General features: G+C 43.1%; 2 protein-coding genes across 2 annotated transcripts; both read left to right on the top strand.

The window, feature by feature from the left end:
- The first annotated feature begins 4,194 nt into the window (after positions 1 to 4,194).
- Positions 4,195 to 9,079, top strand: LOC100136417 (glyceraldehyde-3-phosphate dehydrogenase). The gene is given in 11 exon segments (NM_001123561.1): positions 4,195 to 4,241; positions 4,925 to 4,970; positions 6,324 to 6,426; positions 6,720 to 6,826; positions 7,061 to 7,151; positions 7,367 to 7,482; positions 7,593 to 7,674; positions 7,933 to 8,084; positions 8,371 to 8,449; positions 8,723 to 8,904; positions 8,999 to 9,079. Coding segments are annotated over 10 exon segments (1,005 nt in total). The 5' UTR covers positions 4,195 to 4,241; positions 4,925 to 4,947; the 3' UTR covers positions 9,069 to 9,079.
- A 2,180-nt stretch (positions 9,080 to 11,259) lies between these two features.
- LOC106576962 (opsin 9) lies at positions 11,260 to 19,695 on the top strand. The gene is made up of 9 exons (XM_014154560.2): positions 11,260 to 11,512; positions 12,119 to 12,242; positions 13,571 to 13,721; positions 13,921 to 14,060; positions 17,123 to 17,261; positions 17,556 to 17,670; positions 17,993 to 18,073; positions 18,266 to 18,842; positions 18,989 to 19,695. The coding sequence occupies exons 1-9, from the start codon at positions 11,501 to 11,503 to the stop codon at positions 19,213 to 19,215; spliced, it is 1,566 nt and encodes a 521-aa protein (XP_014010035.2). The 5' UTR covers positions 11,260 to 11,500; the 3' UTR covers positions 19,216 to 19,695.
- Positions 19,696 to 19,800: the final 105 nt, after the last annotated feature.

Genomic DNA, 19,800 nt, shown 5'->3' with positions numbered 1-19,800 from the left:
TTAACTCAGGTTAAAAGACTGGATGCAGTCCCTAAAGTAAACCACAAGGGGTCAGTCTGAATTAGTCTGTCATGTTGCAAGGTCCAAACCGTTGTGCAATCCAGACTTCAGACTTTGTGCTGGACTCTGTTAATGGACATTATGATACTGATGATAATTCAGCAGCATATGAACCCAGCTGTACACCTTTCTGATGCGGTTTGTTTTGGTTGAGTTTCAGATTATTTTGTGCCCAATAGAAATGAATGATAAATGATGTATTGTGTCATTTTGGATTCACTTTTAATGTAAATAAGAATAGAATAGGTTTCTAAACACTTCTACATGAATGTGGATACTACCATGATTACGGATAATCCTGAATAAATCGTGAATAATGATGAGTAAGAAAATTACAGAAGCACAATTATCTTGGTACTACTTTAATACACATTATTTGTCCCAAGACTTTTGCTCCCCAAAAATGGGGGGACTATGTACAAAAGTGCTGTAATTTCTAAATGGTTCACCTGATATGGATGAAAATACCCTTAAATTAAGCTGACAGTCTGCACTAACCTCATAGTCATTGTTTGATTTCAAATCCAAGAAAATAAGAAAAAATGCTTCACTGTCCCAATAATCACAGAGGGCACTGTATATTGACACATAGCCTACAGCAGTAGTCTTCTTGTACTCTCAGCCTCACAGCGTCTGGTCTAGGGTCTTCTGGGTCTAGATTTAAGCCCATGGCTCCTCTTTAGTATTCAAAACTACTTTTGGCTTCCTCTGATTTTCTCAAAAGCACTACACAAATCTGAACATAACTAACCAACTGAACAGTGAATTATCAGACACAAATTAAACGTTTTCTTACAGAAATCTGTAGGCCTACATGAAAAATCTAAATTAAGGGAGAAGGTGGCCTTTATATTAGCCTACCATGGACTATAGTATGACCTATGATGACTGTGTGATCATGTGGTGTGATATTAAGCAGGGTCAAATACAGTACACAGTATCACCAGTGTATACCATCCACCGAGGAGTAGACCGGTCTGATTATATTTATAGAATGACCTTTACTTCACCTCTCTGACCTTAAGCTGTGCAGCGGAGGCCAAGAGCAGTGCGTGTTCACATGGGGTCGTGGTAGTTCAACTATGCCCAGGTCATTGGCTCGTCATCACCCTAAATTCCAACACCTGTGACAAAAATATTAGTGCAGGGTGGCATGACTGCTATTCTGCTGTTGAACATGTTGTTCATGTGTTATGGGTCATGGGTCATGGCATGTCGCTCTGTGTTGGAGAACATGTAACGCTAGTTCTGTGTTATTTCCTTCACTGTGATATTTAGGTACAGGTTGTTATGTGTTTTGCTTGTAGAGGCGTATGAACCAAAGGCCTAAGGGTTCAGACTACTAATTGGTCATTTTATATTCCTATAGAGAGCAGAAAGAGAAGATCACTGACGCCCCACCCTGGTTCCAACAAGTCCTTATTGACCTAATGGGACATTTATGATCAGAAGAAATTATTGAAAACCCGATTATATTTTTCAATAATAATAATTACTTGGGTGTTTACATTTGTACTATTTCACACATGTACAAGTGTGTTTCATACACGTGTGAATTAGATATATATATTTTTTGAACAACCCTCGGAGAGTGTGTTCACGGCCAGGGATCAGCCGTTATTAGGGTTAAGTGTCTTGCTCAAGGCCACATCGACTGATTTTTCACCTATAGTAGTCGGCTTGGTGATTCAAACCAGCGACCTTTCAAGCCAGCGACCGCATAAGCAGTAATGGTAGCCATCATTTGTTTTGTCTAGATTGGGCTCTTTAAGGAGAGGTTTGAACAGATCAGTTTTAAAATAGGCTGAAAAGGAGCCAGAAGTCAGGGAGCTACTTACAATAGGCAGAATGTAAGGGCCAACCCAACAGTAGGAGTGATCTAGCAGGGATCATGTCTAAGGGGCAGGAGGAGGTCTTCATGTGACCTACAGTATCAAGGAGGGACTCAAAGGATATTTGCCCAAATGAGAAAAAGGCAGCTGTAGACAGAGTAGTTTCCTCAAGTGCCTTCTGGACAGCAATGCTGGTATGGAGTCAGCTACTGCCAATCTGGGATCAAACATTTTCTAAAGTTGTGGGAGTTCTCAGAGATCAGGGTAGAGAAGTAGTTCGCTGATGCATCTTTAACCCGCAACATTATCATTTCTCATCAGCTCCTTCATTATCTCATAGAATACTTGAAGTTTGCAGGCCTTCCATTTACGTTCAGCCTTTCCAAGTTCACTATTTAAAGCAGATGTGTGGTCATTTAACCATGGTGAGACGCTGGCCAGCAGTTTATTTCTGCTTTTAACTGGTGCCACGGAGTCTAAAGTAGCCTCACATACATCACTGTAGCTTCCCAGAAAATCACCGTTGTGAAGACAAATAACAGGAGTAGTAGAGGATCAGAAGGCATTGGTAGATGAACTTACTAGGAGTTGTGGAGATAATGTGAGAGTGAGTGGTGACAAACACATTTTTAGGAGGAGTAGGAGGAAGCATTTTAAAAACAACATTGAGATTGTCAGAGACACACATCAATAGTTTCCAAGTAATCAATATTCGGACCATAGGACAGCACCAGATCAACAGTATGGCCTTGGTTGTGTGTCGGCCCTGTGGGATGTAGCACAAAGTTAAAGGATCCTAACGGGTTCAAAACTCCCTAGCTAGTGCATTATTTGGGCTAAACACATGAATGTTTAGATCTCCAAGAATAACCCTGTCATATTTAGACATAACCAAAGACAGAGGTCAGAGAATTCTGCAATGAACCAACTATTAGGTTTAGGTTTAGGAGGGTGGTACACTAGAATATACAAGGTGGGCTGTTTCATGTTAAAGCAAAAGATAAGGCTTTCAAATTAGAAAAATGTGTCACATGACACAGGGCTACATATATACATGTCCCTACCACGGCCAGACAGACTGGATTTCTGTACATAAGACAAGGCTGGAGGGGTAGCTTCATTTACAGAACTAAAATCCTTGGGTTTTCTTGTTCATAATGTTCTTTTGAGACACCAAGTGAACAAAACCAGATCCACAGACCCAATCTTGTGTTATAACCAGACTTGCCATTCGGTTACTCTGACATAGATAGAACTCAACTCCTTAGACACAGTCACTTGAGTAGACAGACAAAACACACCCACACAAGTTATTTCTGTGAAAACTGTATCTAAGCCTAAGGCATGAGAATGTGCAAAATGTGATGTGTTCAGGGCATGGCCATAGGTCCACACAGCACTCCTCACACCCTAGGCAGGAGAAGGAGAGGAGAGAGAGAGAGGTTGAAAGTGAAGGGTCGTGGTCTTTGGACTGTAAATGTCACACTGTGGAGGAAAGTGATTTGATCCCCGTTTGCTCTCGCTGTCTGGCTCTCCCTATCTAGTGAGAAGGTCACACAGGAACAGACCCTCTATTATATCATTTGGCCATCCAAGGACTTATTATATCTGTGTAGTGTTGCATCATCTGTTCCTATGCTTCCAAATTAAAGCTATGGGAAGGTTTAAAAAGGTATACAAAAAAAAACATTCAGTGTTAATAAAATCTATTGGTTGAATGTGGCGGCCTTGAGTGAAATAAGAGGGCCATATATTCAGACAGATACAGAGAGTCTGATGAACTTCCCTGAAAGCAAAATGAATCAAAGTGAAAGCACTTCACTCAATATTCAGGCCTACACTATTCACTAGAACCCACAAAATCAATGCTACTTTAGGCCAGTTTTACTTTAAATACCAGGAAAGGGGAGGCAGGTAGCCTAGTGGTTAGAGCGTTGGGCCAGTAACCACAAAGGTTGCTGGATCAAATCCCCAAGGTGACAAGGTAAAAATGTGTCATTCTGCTCCTGAGCACGGTAGTTAACCCAGTGTTTCACAGTAGACTGTCATTGTAAATAAGAATTTGTTCTTAACTGACTTGCCTAGTAAAATAAAACAGGGTGAACACAGTAAGACCCAATTCATATAGCTAACGCAGCTTTATTGTTAGGCTACATACACTAAATTTATAATAGGCTGACTTGTCACAACTTCCTTATGACATTGACATTCTGAAAGGGGCGGGGTTTAGAGTCCGTAGCGTACAAAGGGGCGTGTCCATACAGGGTGGAAATAAATAGGTTGCCCAGCTCTGCCAGTCCCCACTCACACCCGAAAGTCGTAAGACAGGATTGAGGCATCTCACAAACGGTAAATGACCAACCAACGGCTACATTAGGATATTTAACTAAATTCATGGCTGGGGATAATATGGGCCTTAGATAGCAACAAGATTAGGGAGATTGTCAGCTTTTGGCTTGACAAGCTTGCGATTGTTTGTTTTATTCTAAGACTTGTTGCATGCGTGGCCATTTATTTAATGTCATAGTTGATGAGATGCAGCTCCAACTACTTGATGTATATAGGGGTTTTTCTCTTTAGAAAAGACTATTCAAACCTCTTGTTAAAGTGACTTCAATCTGCCATGATTGAACTCTGAATCCCTGACGCAAAGTTTAGTTAGACTTTCAAAGTTCATAACTGTTACTTACAACATGTTGCAATTTGTTTAAACAGACTATCACACATTTTATTCCAGTTAAAACATTTTGCTGTGCTTTTAAATGCAAATGTTCTTCTTTGCATAAACTTACTATGAGTTGCAGACATTTGATGTGTCATACTGTTCAGATAAATGATCTATTCTAGGGACCTATGGCATACTCTATTATTCTCTTATGCTATGTTCTCTATGCCTCTGCTTACCTTAAAGCTATAACTCGGTTGCAAAGTTCTATGCCATAAAGTATGGAAATCCCCAGAAATCATAATGGATGGTCAATATTTGTTTTAATAGCTAATGTCTCTCCCTCCCCTCTTCTCTCCCCCCACAGAGGACTAGACCAACTCAGGCAAAATGGTGAAAGTAGGTGTCAATGGGTAAGATACATTTTCATTTAACCCCTTAACTTACACCACAACACACAATCTAGCAATGTATCACCACCACACACACAGTGTTAGAATCTCCTACTCTGGCTTGACCCAGTGCAGAGTTTACGCTTTAAAATCATATCTATTTGAAATGGCAATCTCGCTAAAATAAATTAATAATAACAGAAACATAGTAATGAATACAATCAAGTTTTCAGTACATCATTCCTTACTAATGGATGTACCCTGGTAACCTCACACAGGGAGTACTGATGTCCCTTTTGAAAGGACCTGCCCTCTGTTTGCGAGAAACACAAGTTTCATATGATGCACAAGTCATCCCCGATGATGTGTAGTATTCAGACGAGCACTGAGGAGCTTGGCTTACATGACCCTTCTCTCTGTACCCTCTCTTACTCCAGTCTTTTTTTAGCCAGGCACCCTTTGGAGAAAAGGTCAGGGGTACAGTAGTGTCTTGTTGACATTCTGAACCATCAGAACATTTAATAGCTGTCTTACTCTAAACTAGCTCAGTGACTAAAGAGCAGGAAGAGACTTGTGTTTTGCAGAAGGCACACTCTGGTTAGCAGAACAGACACACAAACCCAGGGACGGCCACCCTGGTGGTCTCTTGTTCTCTGATGTTTTCACTAGTAGACAAGTGGTCACCTTGTGCTTAGTTGAATAGAACAGTTTTATTGTCCAGTCTACAGTTGAAAATGTGTCGTTGGCCTCACTACTCATATGTGCGGGGGATCTGCAGTTCCCCTTCTCCTATCCTCCTCTTCGCCTCCCCTCCACCTCTCGGAGGACAGTGTGTATCAGAGCCTGTCTGCCTGTGAACCTGATTTTTCTAGTTAAAAAGTAACTACTAATCAAACAGGCCTCTCACTTCATGGTGGAGAATTACCACATCAGGGGTAGACAGTTAGACTTTATACCCCAGAGGGTACAGCCTCAGTCCTGTTCACTCTGCTGGCTATGGTACACAACCCCCCTGAACCCTGTCCTCTTTCTATGGAAATACAGTATTTTGAGGTCGCCACATGTTCATTTGAGGTTTCTCTGAAAGCTCTTTATGTCCAGTCTTTAGTCTTTTGCTTGAGGTGCTACACAACAGTCAGATGTTGTGGAACAGAAATGTCAGTTCAGTTGTGTACATGACATTTCTATCTGTGACCTTTGAAACATGGCTCCCTACTGAGCAAGGCACCAGCTCTTACATTAGAATACAGGAGAGACAGATGGGGGACCACAACTTCATTCATTTTTCAATAGCGAGAGGTTTATGAAATTCCTTATTGTTGAGGACTGGGTGTGACATAAATGATTAATGGAATGAATCGTCTTGTCCTCCAGATTCGGCCGTATCGGGCGTCTGGTGACCCGTGCTGCATTCCACTCCAAGAAGGGAGTTGAGATTGTGGCCATCAACGACCCCTTCATCGACCTGGACTACATGGTGAGTAGCCTAAAGCCTACAATGGACCATGGACTTCTAGCCCACTGAATCAGTAGAAAAATGTATTGATCCCTGACATGTATGAAGAATTAAGGTTAAGACTTTGTGAAATATTTAGCTTATGTATAGATTAGTTCTTCACCCTAACTTATTAAGTGGTTTCAATAACTTCAAGACCTTTGAATGTTGCTGTCACCCTGATGCCCTCAATGACCAAACCAAGGCCCTGTCATAACTTAGGATCTATTAACAATAGGCCAAGAGACTCACCTCCTCTCCTTCTCCCTCTTCAGGTCTACATGTTCAAGTATGACTCCACCCACGGACGTTTCCATGGTGAGGTCAAGGCTGAGGGTGGCAAGCTGGTCATCGATGGACACAAAATCACTGTGTTCCACGAGTGAGTTCATTAATTTTGTAACAAATAATTCACTTTTTTTCCCCCCACATCTAAAGCAATTTATACAAATCCGGTCAGCATCTGTAGAATATGCAGGAGAGACCTGAAGTCCCTTGTGGCCTTATGGAATGGCGCCCCCTTGTGGAATCTATAACAATATAAATGATATAGTCTATGGTGCTCTGCTTCCTCATAACATAACCCTGAACCTCCTCTTCTCTCTCTCGTTCTCAGGAGAGACCCAGCTAACATCAAGTGGGGAGATGCTGGTGCCACCTATGTAGTTGAGTCAACAGGTGTCTTCACCACCATTGAGAAGGCCTCTGTAAGTATCCCCATCAGTAGACACAGCATCCAGAACTGTATGATATAGGAATATCATTAGAACAGAAATAACTCCTTTATAACATCACTTTACCCATCAGGCTTAACCTGTATGTGTTGCATTATGTTGAATACATACAATAACTAGGCCACGATATTTAACCAGGCTACAAAAAATGTAATAACGGACTCTAACATCTCTCCCCCCTCCTCCAGACCCATCTGAAGGGTGGTGCCAAGAGGGTTGTCATCTCCGCTCCCAGCGCTGATGCACCCATGTTCGTCATGGGCGTCAACCACGAGAAGTACGATAACTCCCTCAAGGTTGTCAGGTGAGACCCTCCGACTGAACACACACTCCCTCCACTTAACAGATACTACCTGCAGCGCCTGGCTATTCTGTTGTGGTTCAGACTATAATTTAGCACGTCTCTCTCCACAGCAATGCTTCATGCACAACCAACTGCCTGGCTCCCCTGGCCAAGGTCATCCACGATAACTACCACATCATTGAGGGTCTGATGGTACGGATTAAAATGCAACACCTGGGATTAATCACCTAGAGGGTATAATCTGACATAACGATAGATTTCACACCGACACAACACTAACAGTACAGAACAAGGGATGGACTGTTTTTAAGATCACCGACACACCATCTCTGTTTTTCTTATCCAGCCGTCCCCCACTACCACCACTTCTGTACCTCCTTAATGTGGGTCACTCCTCTCTCATCTCCCTTTCCACTAACATCGCTCTCTCTCTCTCTCTCTCTCCCTCAGAGCACAGTTCACGCCGTCACCGCCACCCAGAAGACTGTTGATGGTCCTTCTGGAAAGCTGTGGAGGGATGGACGTGGCGCCAGCCAGAACATCATCCCTGCCTCCACCGGAGCAGCCAAGGCTGTCGGCAAGGTCATCCCCGAGCTGAACGGGTCAGTACCACAACCTCTAAATAACTAATAACAACCAGTAAAACAAGACAATTATAATACTAGAATCGCAAGTTCACAGCCTCTAACTAGACACTAGTATAATAACTAACCAGTTACACATTTATAACACTAGTCAGCCATTACTACAGTTCAGTCAACAGTAAAATGTATAGCAATGAAACAGACATTTGTCTAAGAACCAGTCACTATGTCTGTATATCAAACTGTAGAGGAGTAAGTTGAACTTTGACCTTACGCTGCTGTCACTCCCTCTTCATCCTCACAGCAAGATCACTGGCATGGCCTTCCGTGTCCCCACCCCCAACGTCTCAGTGGTGGACCTGACCGTCCGTCTGGAGAAGCCTGTGAGTAGCCCCTCCCCCCGCCTTACCAAACTGCCAATACACATCATGTCTGAGTGTCTCTATGGTGTACCTTACCTGCCAATACAAGCAACAAGATAACTGTCCTAGGACCAGTTGTTAGACACAGTGACCACATCTTTAAATAAAGATGGCAGTATAGCCCATTGTTGAGTAGACAAGACAATGCCTTAATTTATACATGATTAGTTAGCATTGTAAATTTAGCAACGATGGAACAATTTGACAACCCCCCTCTTGTTGTTTGAACCACAGGCCAGCTACGACGCCATCAAGAAGGTTGTCAAGGCTGCCGCTGATGGACCCATGAAGGGAATTCTTGGATACACGGAGCAACAGGTTGTGTCTTCAGACTTCAACGGCGACACCCACTCCTCCATCTTTGATGCCGGCGCTGGCATTGCTCTGAACGACCACTTCGTCAAGCTGGTTACATGGTACGCATTCATCCTCTGCAAATACACACACGTATCCACACCTACACATTCTTGGTGATGAAGAAACCTGACCGTGTCTCTCCTCTCTCCCCAGGTATGACAACGAGTTCGGCTACAGCAACCGCGTCATTGACCTGATGGCTCACATGGCCACCAAGGAGTAACGCAACCAACCAACCAAACGCTACTACGCTACGTCACGTGACCACATATTTCCCATTCGATTGGACTATCACCCTTAACTTGCCATGAGAAAGTTACCCGCATTAAACAAATAACTAACAATCACAACTATAATTTATTTTTGTATTGTAAAGACCCTGTTCTGGTCTTGTGAAAGGTGAGATGGAATCTGGGTGTGAAGAGATTTTCTCTGTTTGTTGCACTGAACCTGCTTCATTCAGAAGCGGAATAAAAGTCCTCTGTGAGTAAATATGGCTTCCTGTTTTTCACTTGATGGGATAAAAGGATAATTACTTAGTATTGACTTGTTGATGATAATGGGAAAGGACAAACGCTTAAATAATTCCTTTGTTATTTCTATTAAGCTTAGGAACCTGAAGTGATCGATCACTCATACACAATGGAAACACTATGCAACACAATTATTCCTGACCCTGGGTACATAGGACTAGTTTAGATACAGTATCTATACAATGAGGTTGCTCTGTAAACTAAAACATCTCTGAATGCTCTCTGAGCCATTTACTCTTGTAAGAATCTATGCATTTGACAGAACCATGATTTCAAACACAACCCAGACACTTTCATTTCAGTTCTATGATCGCGTCACTTCCTCTGCCAGTTCTCTCTTCTCGAATCAAATAAAAGCTTATTGGTCGTGTACACAGATTTGCAGGTGTAGCGAAAATCTTGTGTTTCTAGCTCCAACAGTGTAGTAATACCTAGCAATACACAGAATCCAAAAGGTAAAAATGAATGCATTTTTGTCCACTCAAACCCTTTCTGCACAGAGTTTCCCTTTCTGCACAGTGTTAAAGTATCTTATTTTTCTCTCCCCCTTCCTGAGATGAATCATTATTTTTCTCTACACCCCCCCAGTTCAATACCTGCTCCATTTGTTCAGCCGAGGGTGTCCTGGCATGACTAACTAAAGTTGACAATGGCTGACCATTATGATTACGCAATTGGACTTCATAAAATATTCCCAATCGATGGTATTGACAAGGGAATCAAAAGGGAAGAGAGGCAATCCAACTCTACTGGGCTTTACCTTTCTGACTCGCTCAGAGACCAACAACCTCTAGACTAGGGATTTCACAGCATGGTGGTCCTATGGGGGCTGCAGGAGGTGTAATGAACAGAGTGATTATTGTAGACTTGACAGTATGTGTGTATCAGGGGCTTTAGGTGGACTTGTGGTGCCTATAGAGAATGTAGGGAGGTTTTCATGCTTTCACTGGGCTTCACTATAGTTGACTTAGTGCTTACAGTGGACAGAAGGGCTTAGAGAATACTGGGTTTCCATCATACTAATTGATAATCATAAGTCATAATTACATCAAACATTCAACTCACTGAGTTTTTCAAATGACCCACTTAATCAAGTGTAAGTAATGAATTAGTGTCTGTTAACTTTAATGAGTGAAAATGCTCCACTTTTTCTGTCACTTGAGGTTTTCTATTAGTGACAGTAACACACAGCAGGACTTCCTGGACTAAGGTGTGTGAGTCAACAGGAGAGAAGAGAACATGTTGATGGCTGAACACCTACTGCTACACACTAAGGTATCCTCTGGTCGTAAAGCTGAGCCTCTAAACATACACCATTTAATGTAACCTTTCAAGTCAGACTTGTGTGTGTGTGTGCTCACTCAGGGTCAGGTCAAGTCAAACTTGTAGGTCGACTTTAAGCCCCATAAGAGCAGGATTTAAGACCAGGTTAATGTAATAGTTCAGTTTGCAGCCAGTAGGCTATGTATTTATTTCAACATCCCAGTGTCTAATATCTCTCTCACGTCATGCTCTGACAAGGCAGTCAGTTAGAGAAGGATTATTCTCCTGTAGTCAGATCATCATCCATCCATAATCTTATTGAAGAGAAGATGTGTGTCTCCTGGGTGTTGTTGCTCTCATTGTTAGACACACACACAAACACACACATCCAAATTATGAGTCAGTTACATGTGTGCTCTTGTTACTATATCACAAGTGGTGATATCTCTTCTACGGTATTCAGTTTAAACAATGGATAGAGATATAAAGAGTGACAGAGATACAGAGAGATCATGGAAGAAAGAGAGAAAGAGGGCGAGAGCATGGAAGAGAGAGAAAGAGATTGATGAGAGTGAGAGAGTAGAGAGAGAGAGAGAGAGAGAGAGAGAGAGAGGGAGGTCAAAAAGGCTCAGATCCTTCCATTTATTTTCCCTCTGTGTGCCATTTCGGACCACGCACTCACTGATCATTTCTCCGCCAGATTGTCGACAGCAAGTTGATTTACTTTTCTCAGAAATAGAGCACAAAAATTGACAGAGGCTTAAGATTTAAAAAAGAGCTTAACTCACAACACAGACAGACTGAACAAAAGAGTGAGATAGGAAGTAAAAAATAGAGGTAGAGAGGGGCAGGTTGACAGATGAAGAGGAAGGTGAGTAAGAATGCTCCTCTTGGTGTGTGTGTGTCACCTGTTGATTTCTCATTAGTGTGTGTGATCGCATTTCAGCTTTGAACTGAACAGTGAGTTTGATTCTGTGATAATAGTTGTGTGTGTTTCAATTGGCTGTCTCTCTTTTTCTCTTCCTGCTTTTCCAATTCTCCACTTTTCTCCAGATTGTGCACTTCTTACTTTTACACATTTCTGGCTGTAAGACACTGGCTGTAAGACTCACCCCGTCTCCCCTCTCTTCTCCCCTACCCTCTCTGCTCTCCTCTACCCTTTCCAATCTTCTCTCCGCTCTCCTCTCTCCTCTTTTTTTGCTCTCTCCATCAATATATAACTACCCCAGCATTGCTGTCTCTCTCTCTCTCTCTCTCTCTTTCTCTGTCTATATCCACATTAGCTAATACTATAGGGAATTTAACACCTCTAACTCTCTGTTTTTCTGTGCATGTCTAGGGGGTTAAAACCTCTTACCTTCCACTTTCTAGCACGTTCTCTGTCTCAGTACGTTACTCTCCTCCTCTCTCTTTTGACCTCTTCTATCTACTGGGCTTTACAGTAAAATCTCTCTCTCTGTCTTATTTTCTCCACCAGTTGATGTCTCTGGGAGGGAATGGCTCGTGGGGGGGCTCTGTCCCATCCTCCATCCCTCCTGCCTTCCTTTCTCACCTCTCCCCCAGCACTGACCTGGGAGTCGCCATCTTCCTCATCCTCACAGGTGAGTCAAATCTACCATCTGCCTATAACACATTCTCACCCTTAGCCACTATACCCCTATACTCTTTAACCACTGATAGAGATTTGAAAGGATTGGATTTTACAGTATGTGTACTATAAGCAATATGGTGAAAAATCCTCAAAGCGTAAAGGGCAAGTTTGAGATATTACCATACTACATCAAATAATTTCAGATCTATACAAGTGTCTAGAGACTTGGGTATAGAGGCCCAGGGTTGTTGGTTGATTTGAAATTAGGCATCTCTCCTTATCACAGATGAGTGATTCAGTGTTGGTGTCAGTTAACATTAGAGTTTGGTTGGTATTCCTCCTGAGTAACTCACTGGTAAAATAATCATAAACATAATCTCTACAGTGTAGAAGAATTAGGCTTGGCTTAAGGTATATTTATGGGGGTGAAATTCTGTTCAGATAAATCAAGACTTAAAAACAATATGAACAAAATCGAATTTGATCCCAAAGGACTGAAAGGTTTTCGATATATAAGCTGGGCAACAGCTTTTCACATCTTAATCATCAGAATCCAGAGCCCACACAGATGGCTGAATGGGTTTACTTTGTTTCAACACAGATCTGTCATCCATCAGATCAACCTTTCTGATCAAGTCAGTCAGTGATCTAACTCTCTATGACTGTTTCCATTATGGAGCTGTACAGACAGACTGAATACAAAGTGTATTAGCATAGCAACCCCAGGGTCACACCAGAGATGACGGGACACATAGAGAGGAGAGCGGAAAGGAGAGAGGATACATAGAGAGAGGAAAGGAGAGAGGACAGAGGAGAAAGGAAAGGAGAGAGGATACATAAAGGACAGAGGAGAGATGAAAGGATAGAGGATACATAGAGAGAGGAAATGAGAGAGGAGAGTGGAAAGGAGAGAGGAAAGGTGAGAGAAAAGGAGAGAGGAAAGAAGAGAGGAGAGGATACACATGAGGAATCACAGCATGGAACATTCCATACCTGTTGCTCCCAATAATTACCTACACAACAAATCAAATGAGGCTATGAACAGCACCCTGCACCCCACTAGCCAGCCAGCAAGCAATCATGTCGATTCAGCTATAACATTTATTCACTTTGGATTGGTTCCCCGATGCTTTCAAAGCCTAATAGTGGGTTGAGGGGGTCAGGAAGGTAGCAGAGGTTGAAATATTAAATGACTGGCGGTTTACTGACCCTTGTTATACCCAAGAGCTCACAGTGAGCTGGTCTGTCTCTGTACTTCTATCTTTCTCTCCCTCCCCGTCGCTTCAAACCTCTTATCTCCCCGCTCCTCTCTTCCTTCTCTCCTCCCTTCTTCTCCAGGTGTAGTGTCAGTGGCTGGGAATGGCATAGTGCTGTTGGTTTTCTGTAGAAAGAAGAAGAAACTCAGACCACCAGAACTCATGACCATCAACCTGGCCATCTGTGATTTTGGATACAGCCTCTTGGGGGCGCCATGCCTCATCATTTCCAGGTGAGCGATTCCTGTCGCCCAATCTTCAATCCCCCATACTGATAGTATGAATATCAAACTAGACAGAATGATATGGTACAGGTGTCTTTTATCCAAAACAATTGACAGTTAACACTCACATCCCATGAATCAGACAAAGTGCTTAGTGTTCCAACGACCAATGATCATTATCAGGTCATTAACTCCTCTGGTCCACCAGTGTGTCCCATGGCTGGGTGTTTGGGGAAGCAGGGTGCCTGTGGTACGGGTTGCAGGGCTTTGTTTTTGGGATTGGCTCCCTCATCACCACCTGTCTCATCTCTCTGGACCGCTGCCTCAAGATCTGCAGCTTCAGATACGGTCAGTGGGATTCCCTTCATTTCTTTTTGCTGTCTTTTTGAGTCATGTGTGTACATACTTATTATATTCTTCATTTTATACATTTCTTACATATTTTCCCTTGGGAAGACAATGATAAAGTGTTGTTGAATCCCCAAAACATTTAGCTTCCGTAGGCTACATTTGTCTTTCATCCTTATTTTATATTTTTCCAAACTTTTCATGACATGAAATACATGTCTGATACTAAATTGAGAGAACAAAAGGGGTGACACAAAGGGATGTTGTTGACCCCTTTTAGTGGCCTCATTGACTTCTTGGTTTTCCCTGAGGCTTTAGTCAGTGGGTCAGAGCATAAACAAGGCCCTTGCTTTGAATATGCCCTTTATACTGAGCACGTCAGATAATTGATTTTAAACAGAATATAGAACAGAACCTCTGCATTCAATGATCTAATCTAAACATACACTACATATACAAAAGTATGTGGACACCCCTTCAAATGAGTGGATTCGGCTTTTTTAGCCACACCTGTTGCTGACAGGTGTATAAAATTGAGCACACAGCCATGCAATCTCCATAGACAAACATTGACAGTAGAATGGCCTTACTGAAGAGCTCAGTGACTTTCAATGTGGCACCGTCATAAGATGCCACCTTTCCAACAAGTCAGTTCATCAAATTTCTGCCCTGCTAGAGCTGACCAGGTCAGTTGTAAGTGCTGTTATTGTGAAGTGAAAGTGAAGTGTGAAGGGGTCGGCCACACAAGCTCACAGAACGGGATCGCCAAGTGCTGAAGCGTGTCGCGCGTAAAAATCATCTGTCCTCTGTTGCAACACACACTACCGAGTTCCAAACTGCCTCTGGAAGCAAAGTCAGTGCAATAACTGTTTGTCCGGAGCTTCATGAAATGGGTTTCCATGGTCAAGCGTTGGCTGGAGTGGAGTAAGCTTGCTGCCATTGGACTCTGGAGCAGTGTAAACTTTTCACCATTTGGCAGTCCGATGAACTAATTTTGGTTTGGTGGATGTCAGGAGAACGCTAACTGCCCGAATGCATAGTGCCAACTGTGTGGGTGGAGGAGGAATAATGGTCAGGTTGTTTTTTTTCATGGTTCAGGCCCCTTAGTTCCACTGAAGTGAAATCTTAATGCTACAGCATACAATGATATTCTAGACAACTCTGTGCTTCCAACTTTGTGGCAGCCCTTTCCTGTTTCAGCATGACAATGCTACCATGCACAAAGCGAGGTCCATACAGAAATGGTTTGTTGAGATCAGTGTGGAAGAACATGACTGGCCTGCACAGAGCCCTGACCTCAACCCCATAGAACACCTTTGGGATGAATTGGAACGCCGACTGCGAGCCAGGCCTAATCGCCCAACACCAGTGCCAGACCTCACTAATGCTATTGTGGCTGAATGGAAGCAAGTCCCAACAGCAATGTTCCAACATCTAGTGGAAAGCCTTCCCTGAAGAGTGGAGGCTGTTATAGCAGCAAAGGGGGACCATCAACTCCAACTCCATATTTGTCGTGTGGTCCAGTGCTGCAAGTAAAGACCTATTTAAGCTGCAGCTGGCCCAGAACAGAGCGGCACATTTTGCTCTTCATTGTAATCAGGTGGGCTGATATAAATATGATGCATTCCAGTCTCTCTTGGCTAAGAGTTGAGGAGAGACTGACTGCATCACTTCACTTAATAAGAAACATGAATGTGTTGAAAATCCCAAACTGTTTGCATAGTCAACTTACACACAGCTCTGACACACACACTTATCCCACCAGACATGCCACCAGGGGTATTTTCACAGTCCCCAAATCCAGAACAAATTCAAGAAAGCATACAGTATTATATAGAGCCCTTATTGCATGGAACTTCCTTCGTTCTCATATTGCTCAAATAAACAGCAAACCTGTTTTAAAAAAAACAGATGAAGCAACACCTCACGGCACAACGGCTCTCCCCTATTTGACCTAGATAGTTTGTGTGTATGCATTGATATTTAGGCTAGGTGTGCCTTTTAATTTTTTTAATGTAGTTCTGTCCTTAGGCTGTTCTTGTCTATTGATGTTCTGTATTATGTTTCATGTTTTGTGTGGACCACAGGAAGAGTAGCTGCTGCTTTTACAACAGCTAATGGGGATCCAAATAAAATACCAAAAATACCAATACCAATGCCCATGATTTTGGAATGAGATGTTGGACGAGCAGGTGTCCACATACCTTTGGTCATGTAGTGTAGTTTATAATCTGTCTCTATGTCCGACTCTTTCTTCAAGCCCACGTTGTAGAGGTAATTGGGGGCACTATTAGAGCAGTTTTTAAGATTTTTGATTGGTCCAGAGTCCAGCTTGATCTTGTTGACTTGGAGATGACTTTTCGGTTACGTAGACACTAGGCAGCAATGATGTTATTGTATAGGGGGGTAGTCACGCAGGTAGTTATAGGAAAGGGAAGGTGGCCTAGTGGTTAGAGCCTAGTGGTTAGAGTGTTGGACTAGTAACCGAAAGGTTGCAAGATTGAATCCCTGAGCTGACAAGGTAAAAATCTGTCGTTCTGCCCCTGAACAAGGCAGTTTACCCACTTTTCCTAGGCCGTCTTTGAAAATAAGAATTTGTTCTTAACTGACTTGCCTAGTTAAATACAGGTAACACATTTTTAAAAGGAAGGGGAAGGGTAGTTGTCAGGCAGGGTTAATGTCTGGGCTACCAACATGCAGCACTACATAAAGAAATAGAAAACCGTAAATATCACACACAACCATTTAGACTACTAGCATCCATTTTCAGGGCTCACTTGCAACAGATACCTTGGTCTCAATGAGACTCTCTGCTAAAATAAAGAAAAATACATGTATTCATTACACGCTTCATACACCTGAAGCCTTTGGATCAATCCTATTTCTTATTTACTAATTAGTGGTCAATCAAACAACGTGCTTCACTTTATTCATATCCCTTTCCTATGTGTCTGTTTATAATATAGTACATGCTGGACTATCAGGTGTCTCTCAAAAAAATAGATCTAAGCCAATGAGAATAAATAATGGTGAAATAAAATTCCTCCATATCTCTCTACCAGGTCAGTGGATTGAGAGACGTCACATGTCCATGTCCATAGGACTGGTGTGGTCCTATTCTCTGTTCTGGGCCTCCCTGCCTGTCTTCGGCTTCGGCAGCTACGGACCAGAACCCTTTGGGACCAGCTGCACCATCAACTGGTACTGCTGACTCTCTCTTATTAGACTCTGTTTTGGTGTGTGTGTGTGTGTGTGTGTGTGTGTGTGTGTGTGTGTGTGTGTGTGTGTGTGTGTGTGTGTGTGTGTGTGTGTGTGTGTGTGTGTGTGTGTGTGTGTGTGTGTGTGTGTGTGTGTGTGTGTGTGTGTGTGTGTGTGTGAGAATGTCTGCAGTTATTAAAGCATTCATCTCATCCAGCAGCAGCAATTGAGCCTGGGTACGAGGTAATAAAAGTATTGTCTCTAAATATACATCTTCTTCTTCCTCTTTTCTTTGAGGTGGGGGATGAGGTCATCTTTGATCGACAGGGTCTACATCTTGCTGATCCTGATCATGTGTTTTTTTCTCCCCACACTGACCATCGTCGCCTCCTACATGACCATTCTGCTGACGGTGAGAGAAACTGCACCCAGCTGCACAAAATGGCTGATTCAGTAGGGGAGAGTCCAGGGAACTCAACTCAGACTCTGCAAAAAACAGCATGCCATGTAACTCAATGATTGTCCATCAATCAATTGTCCTGGCATATTCTGAGTGGGGCACACTATAACGTATGGAATGCATGCTGAGTACAGTCCAGCAAGCATGATCTATTACCGTGATGGTGGACTCAATAGCTGTAGCCAACTGGTGGTCTAGCAGCATGGCCCTTGTGTATTTGTTTGTGGTCAGTGACGGTTGAAGTTTGTGTTTACTGACATGTCTCTCTGTGTAGGTTTACCGTTCTAGTCGCGCTCTGGCATCTATTCCCTCCTCAACTGTCACTCACACCAGCAAAGACCTGAGACTCACAAAGGTATGTGGAAAACAGACTATGTTAGAAGAAGCTTAGTTACTGGCTTGAAATGAAAGATGTTGTAACATCTGCTTTATTCCAGGCAGAGGAACTACCAGAGAATAACTTTTGTATTAACATTGTAACAAGTGTGTAAGTACAGACAGCACATTATATCTTTCTGTTGTTTCATCTATTGTCTGTCTGTCCCAGATAGCAGCTGTGGTGTGCTCCACCTTCCTCTTATCCTGGACTCCCTATGCCATCGTCTCCCTCTACTCCGCCTTGGCCCCCAAGGAGGAGCATGGAGCCGGGGAGGCCATGCAGGGAGGAGGCCCCTCCATGGGGACTGGAGGATCCACCGGGATGGCCTCAGCCTTCCCAAACATCCCCAACATTATGGGTCTCCTCAATTGGACCTCCACGGAAAACTACGGAAGCAACTACGGAAGTGTCTACTACGACCCTGGAGAATCCTTGCGGGATGTGACCAACCCAGATCCCTACTCCTATTCTGGCTTAGGCCACAGTCTGTCTGCTGCTTCCACACGCAGTTCAGCCCCAGGCCAGGAGGGGGAGTCGGAGACAGGGAGCAACCGGCCGGTGTCCTGCCTGCCACCTATGGTGTCTCTGATACCAGCAATGTTCGCCAAGTCTCACTGCATGATTAACCCCTTCATCTACCAGATCATGAACAAGGAGTTCAGAGAGGACGTATACGACATACTGTTTGGGAGACAGAACGGGGAGAGGAGGAGAATGCGGGGAAGAGGAGGGAGCTACTCTGACAGTAAGGAGTCTTTATAGCTACAGGTGTGGACTGGACAGGTGCAGAATGATTGATAACTCTCTCTCTCACTTTATTTCTCTCTCTCTCTCTCTCTCTCTCTCTCTCTCTCTCTCTCTCTCTCTCTCTTCTCCTCTTTCTCTCCTCAGCCCCCAAAGGCAGCCTCTCCTACTGCCAGAGCTGGCGAGGGAGGAGCAAGGCCCAAGGCTGTGCCCATGGTGGAGTTGGGGAAGAAAGAGAGGGCTGGCGACACCATCTCGGTGGGGTGGGACGCACTGGGCGTGGCCTCGCAGGACACACAGGTCAACATGGACGGGCAGAGTCTGAGCGAGGCAGGGAGAGAGACAGAGAGAGAGCTGGGGGGTTCCACCTCTAGTAGTCTGCTGACCGAGTGATAGAGGGAGAGATAAGAGATGTTGAAAGGATGGCGGTGTTTAGGAGCAGAGACCTCTTTAAAAACAGCTTTAAAATAAAACATGTTTTGTGTAAGAACAACGGGAGTATTGTATCATAGTGAGTGTTTTGAGTAGTGACTCTTTTTTAAATGTAGCCAAAACAATAGTATTATTATATAACCAGCAATTATGATATGTAAAATATACACTATGTTGTATTTTTACATATTGTGTGTATTTTTTACCTTTATATCTAAGCACCAACAAAGATGTCTGCTGCAGTTTTGAAAATAGTATTCCATCTTTTAGTTTAGTCTAGTTTGTAGTTCTTTTGTCTTTGTCAACACTGTCCTGATCGGCCTGTGGGTTATGGTTCACATTATAGTTTCACACAATAGAATAGTGTGTCAAATTGTATGTGTGTATTTTGTAACAAAATAAAATCGAGCCAAGTGGGAAAATCTTGTTGCCTATGGTGTGACCATAAAATGACATTCACAAGCTGAAATGTTCCTGATAACACCACCCCAAATTGTGAACTAGGAGTTTAAGAGGTCTTATTGAAC

The sequence above is a fragment of the Salmo salar genome, chromosome ssa05 (assembly GCF_905237065.1).
Source record: "Salmo salar chromosome ssa05, Ssal_v3.1, whole genome shotgun sequence".
In the NCBI taxonomy this organism is placed as follows: Eukaryota; Metazoa; Chordata; class Actinopteri; order Salmoniformes; family Salmonidae; genus Salmo; species Salmo salar.
Note: the sequence above shows the minus strand (reverse complement) of the source record. Positions and strands in the feature narration are given on the sequence as shown.

Coding starts and splice junctions, on each gene's coding strand:
- LOC106576962 (XM_014154560.2), top strand. Junction 12,243..13,570: donor CATCTTCCTCATCCTCACAG/GTGAGTCAAATC, acceptor CTTCTTCTCCAG/GTGTAGTGTCAGTGGCTGGG. Junction 18,074..18,265: donor AAGACCTGAGACTCACAAAG/GTATGTGGAAAA, acceptor TGTCTGTCCCAG/ATAGCAGCTGTGGTGTGCTC.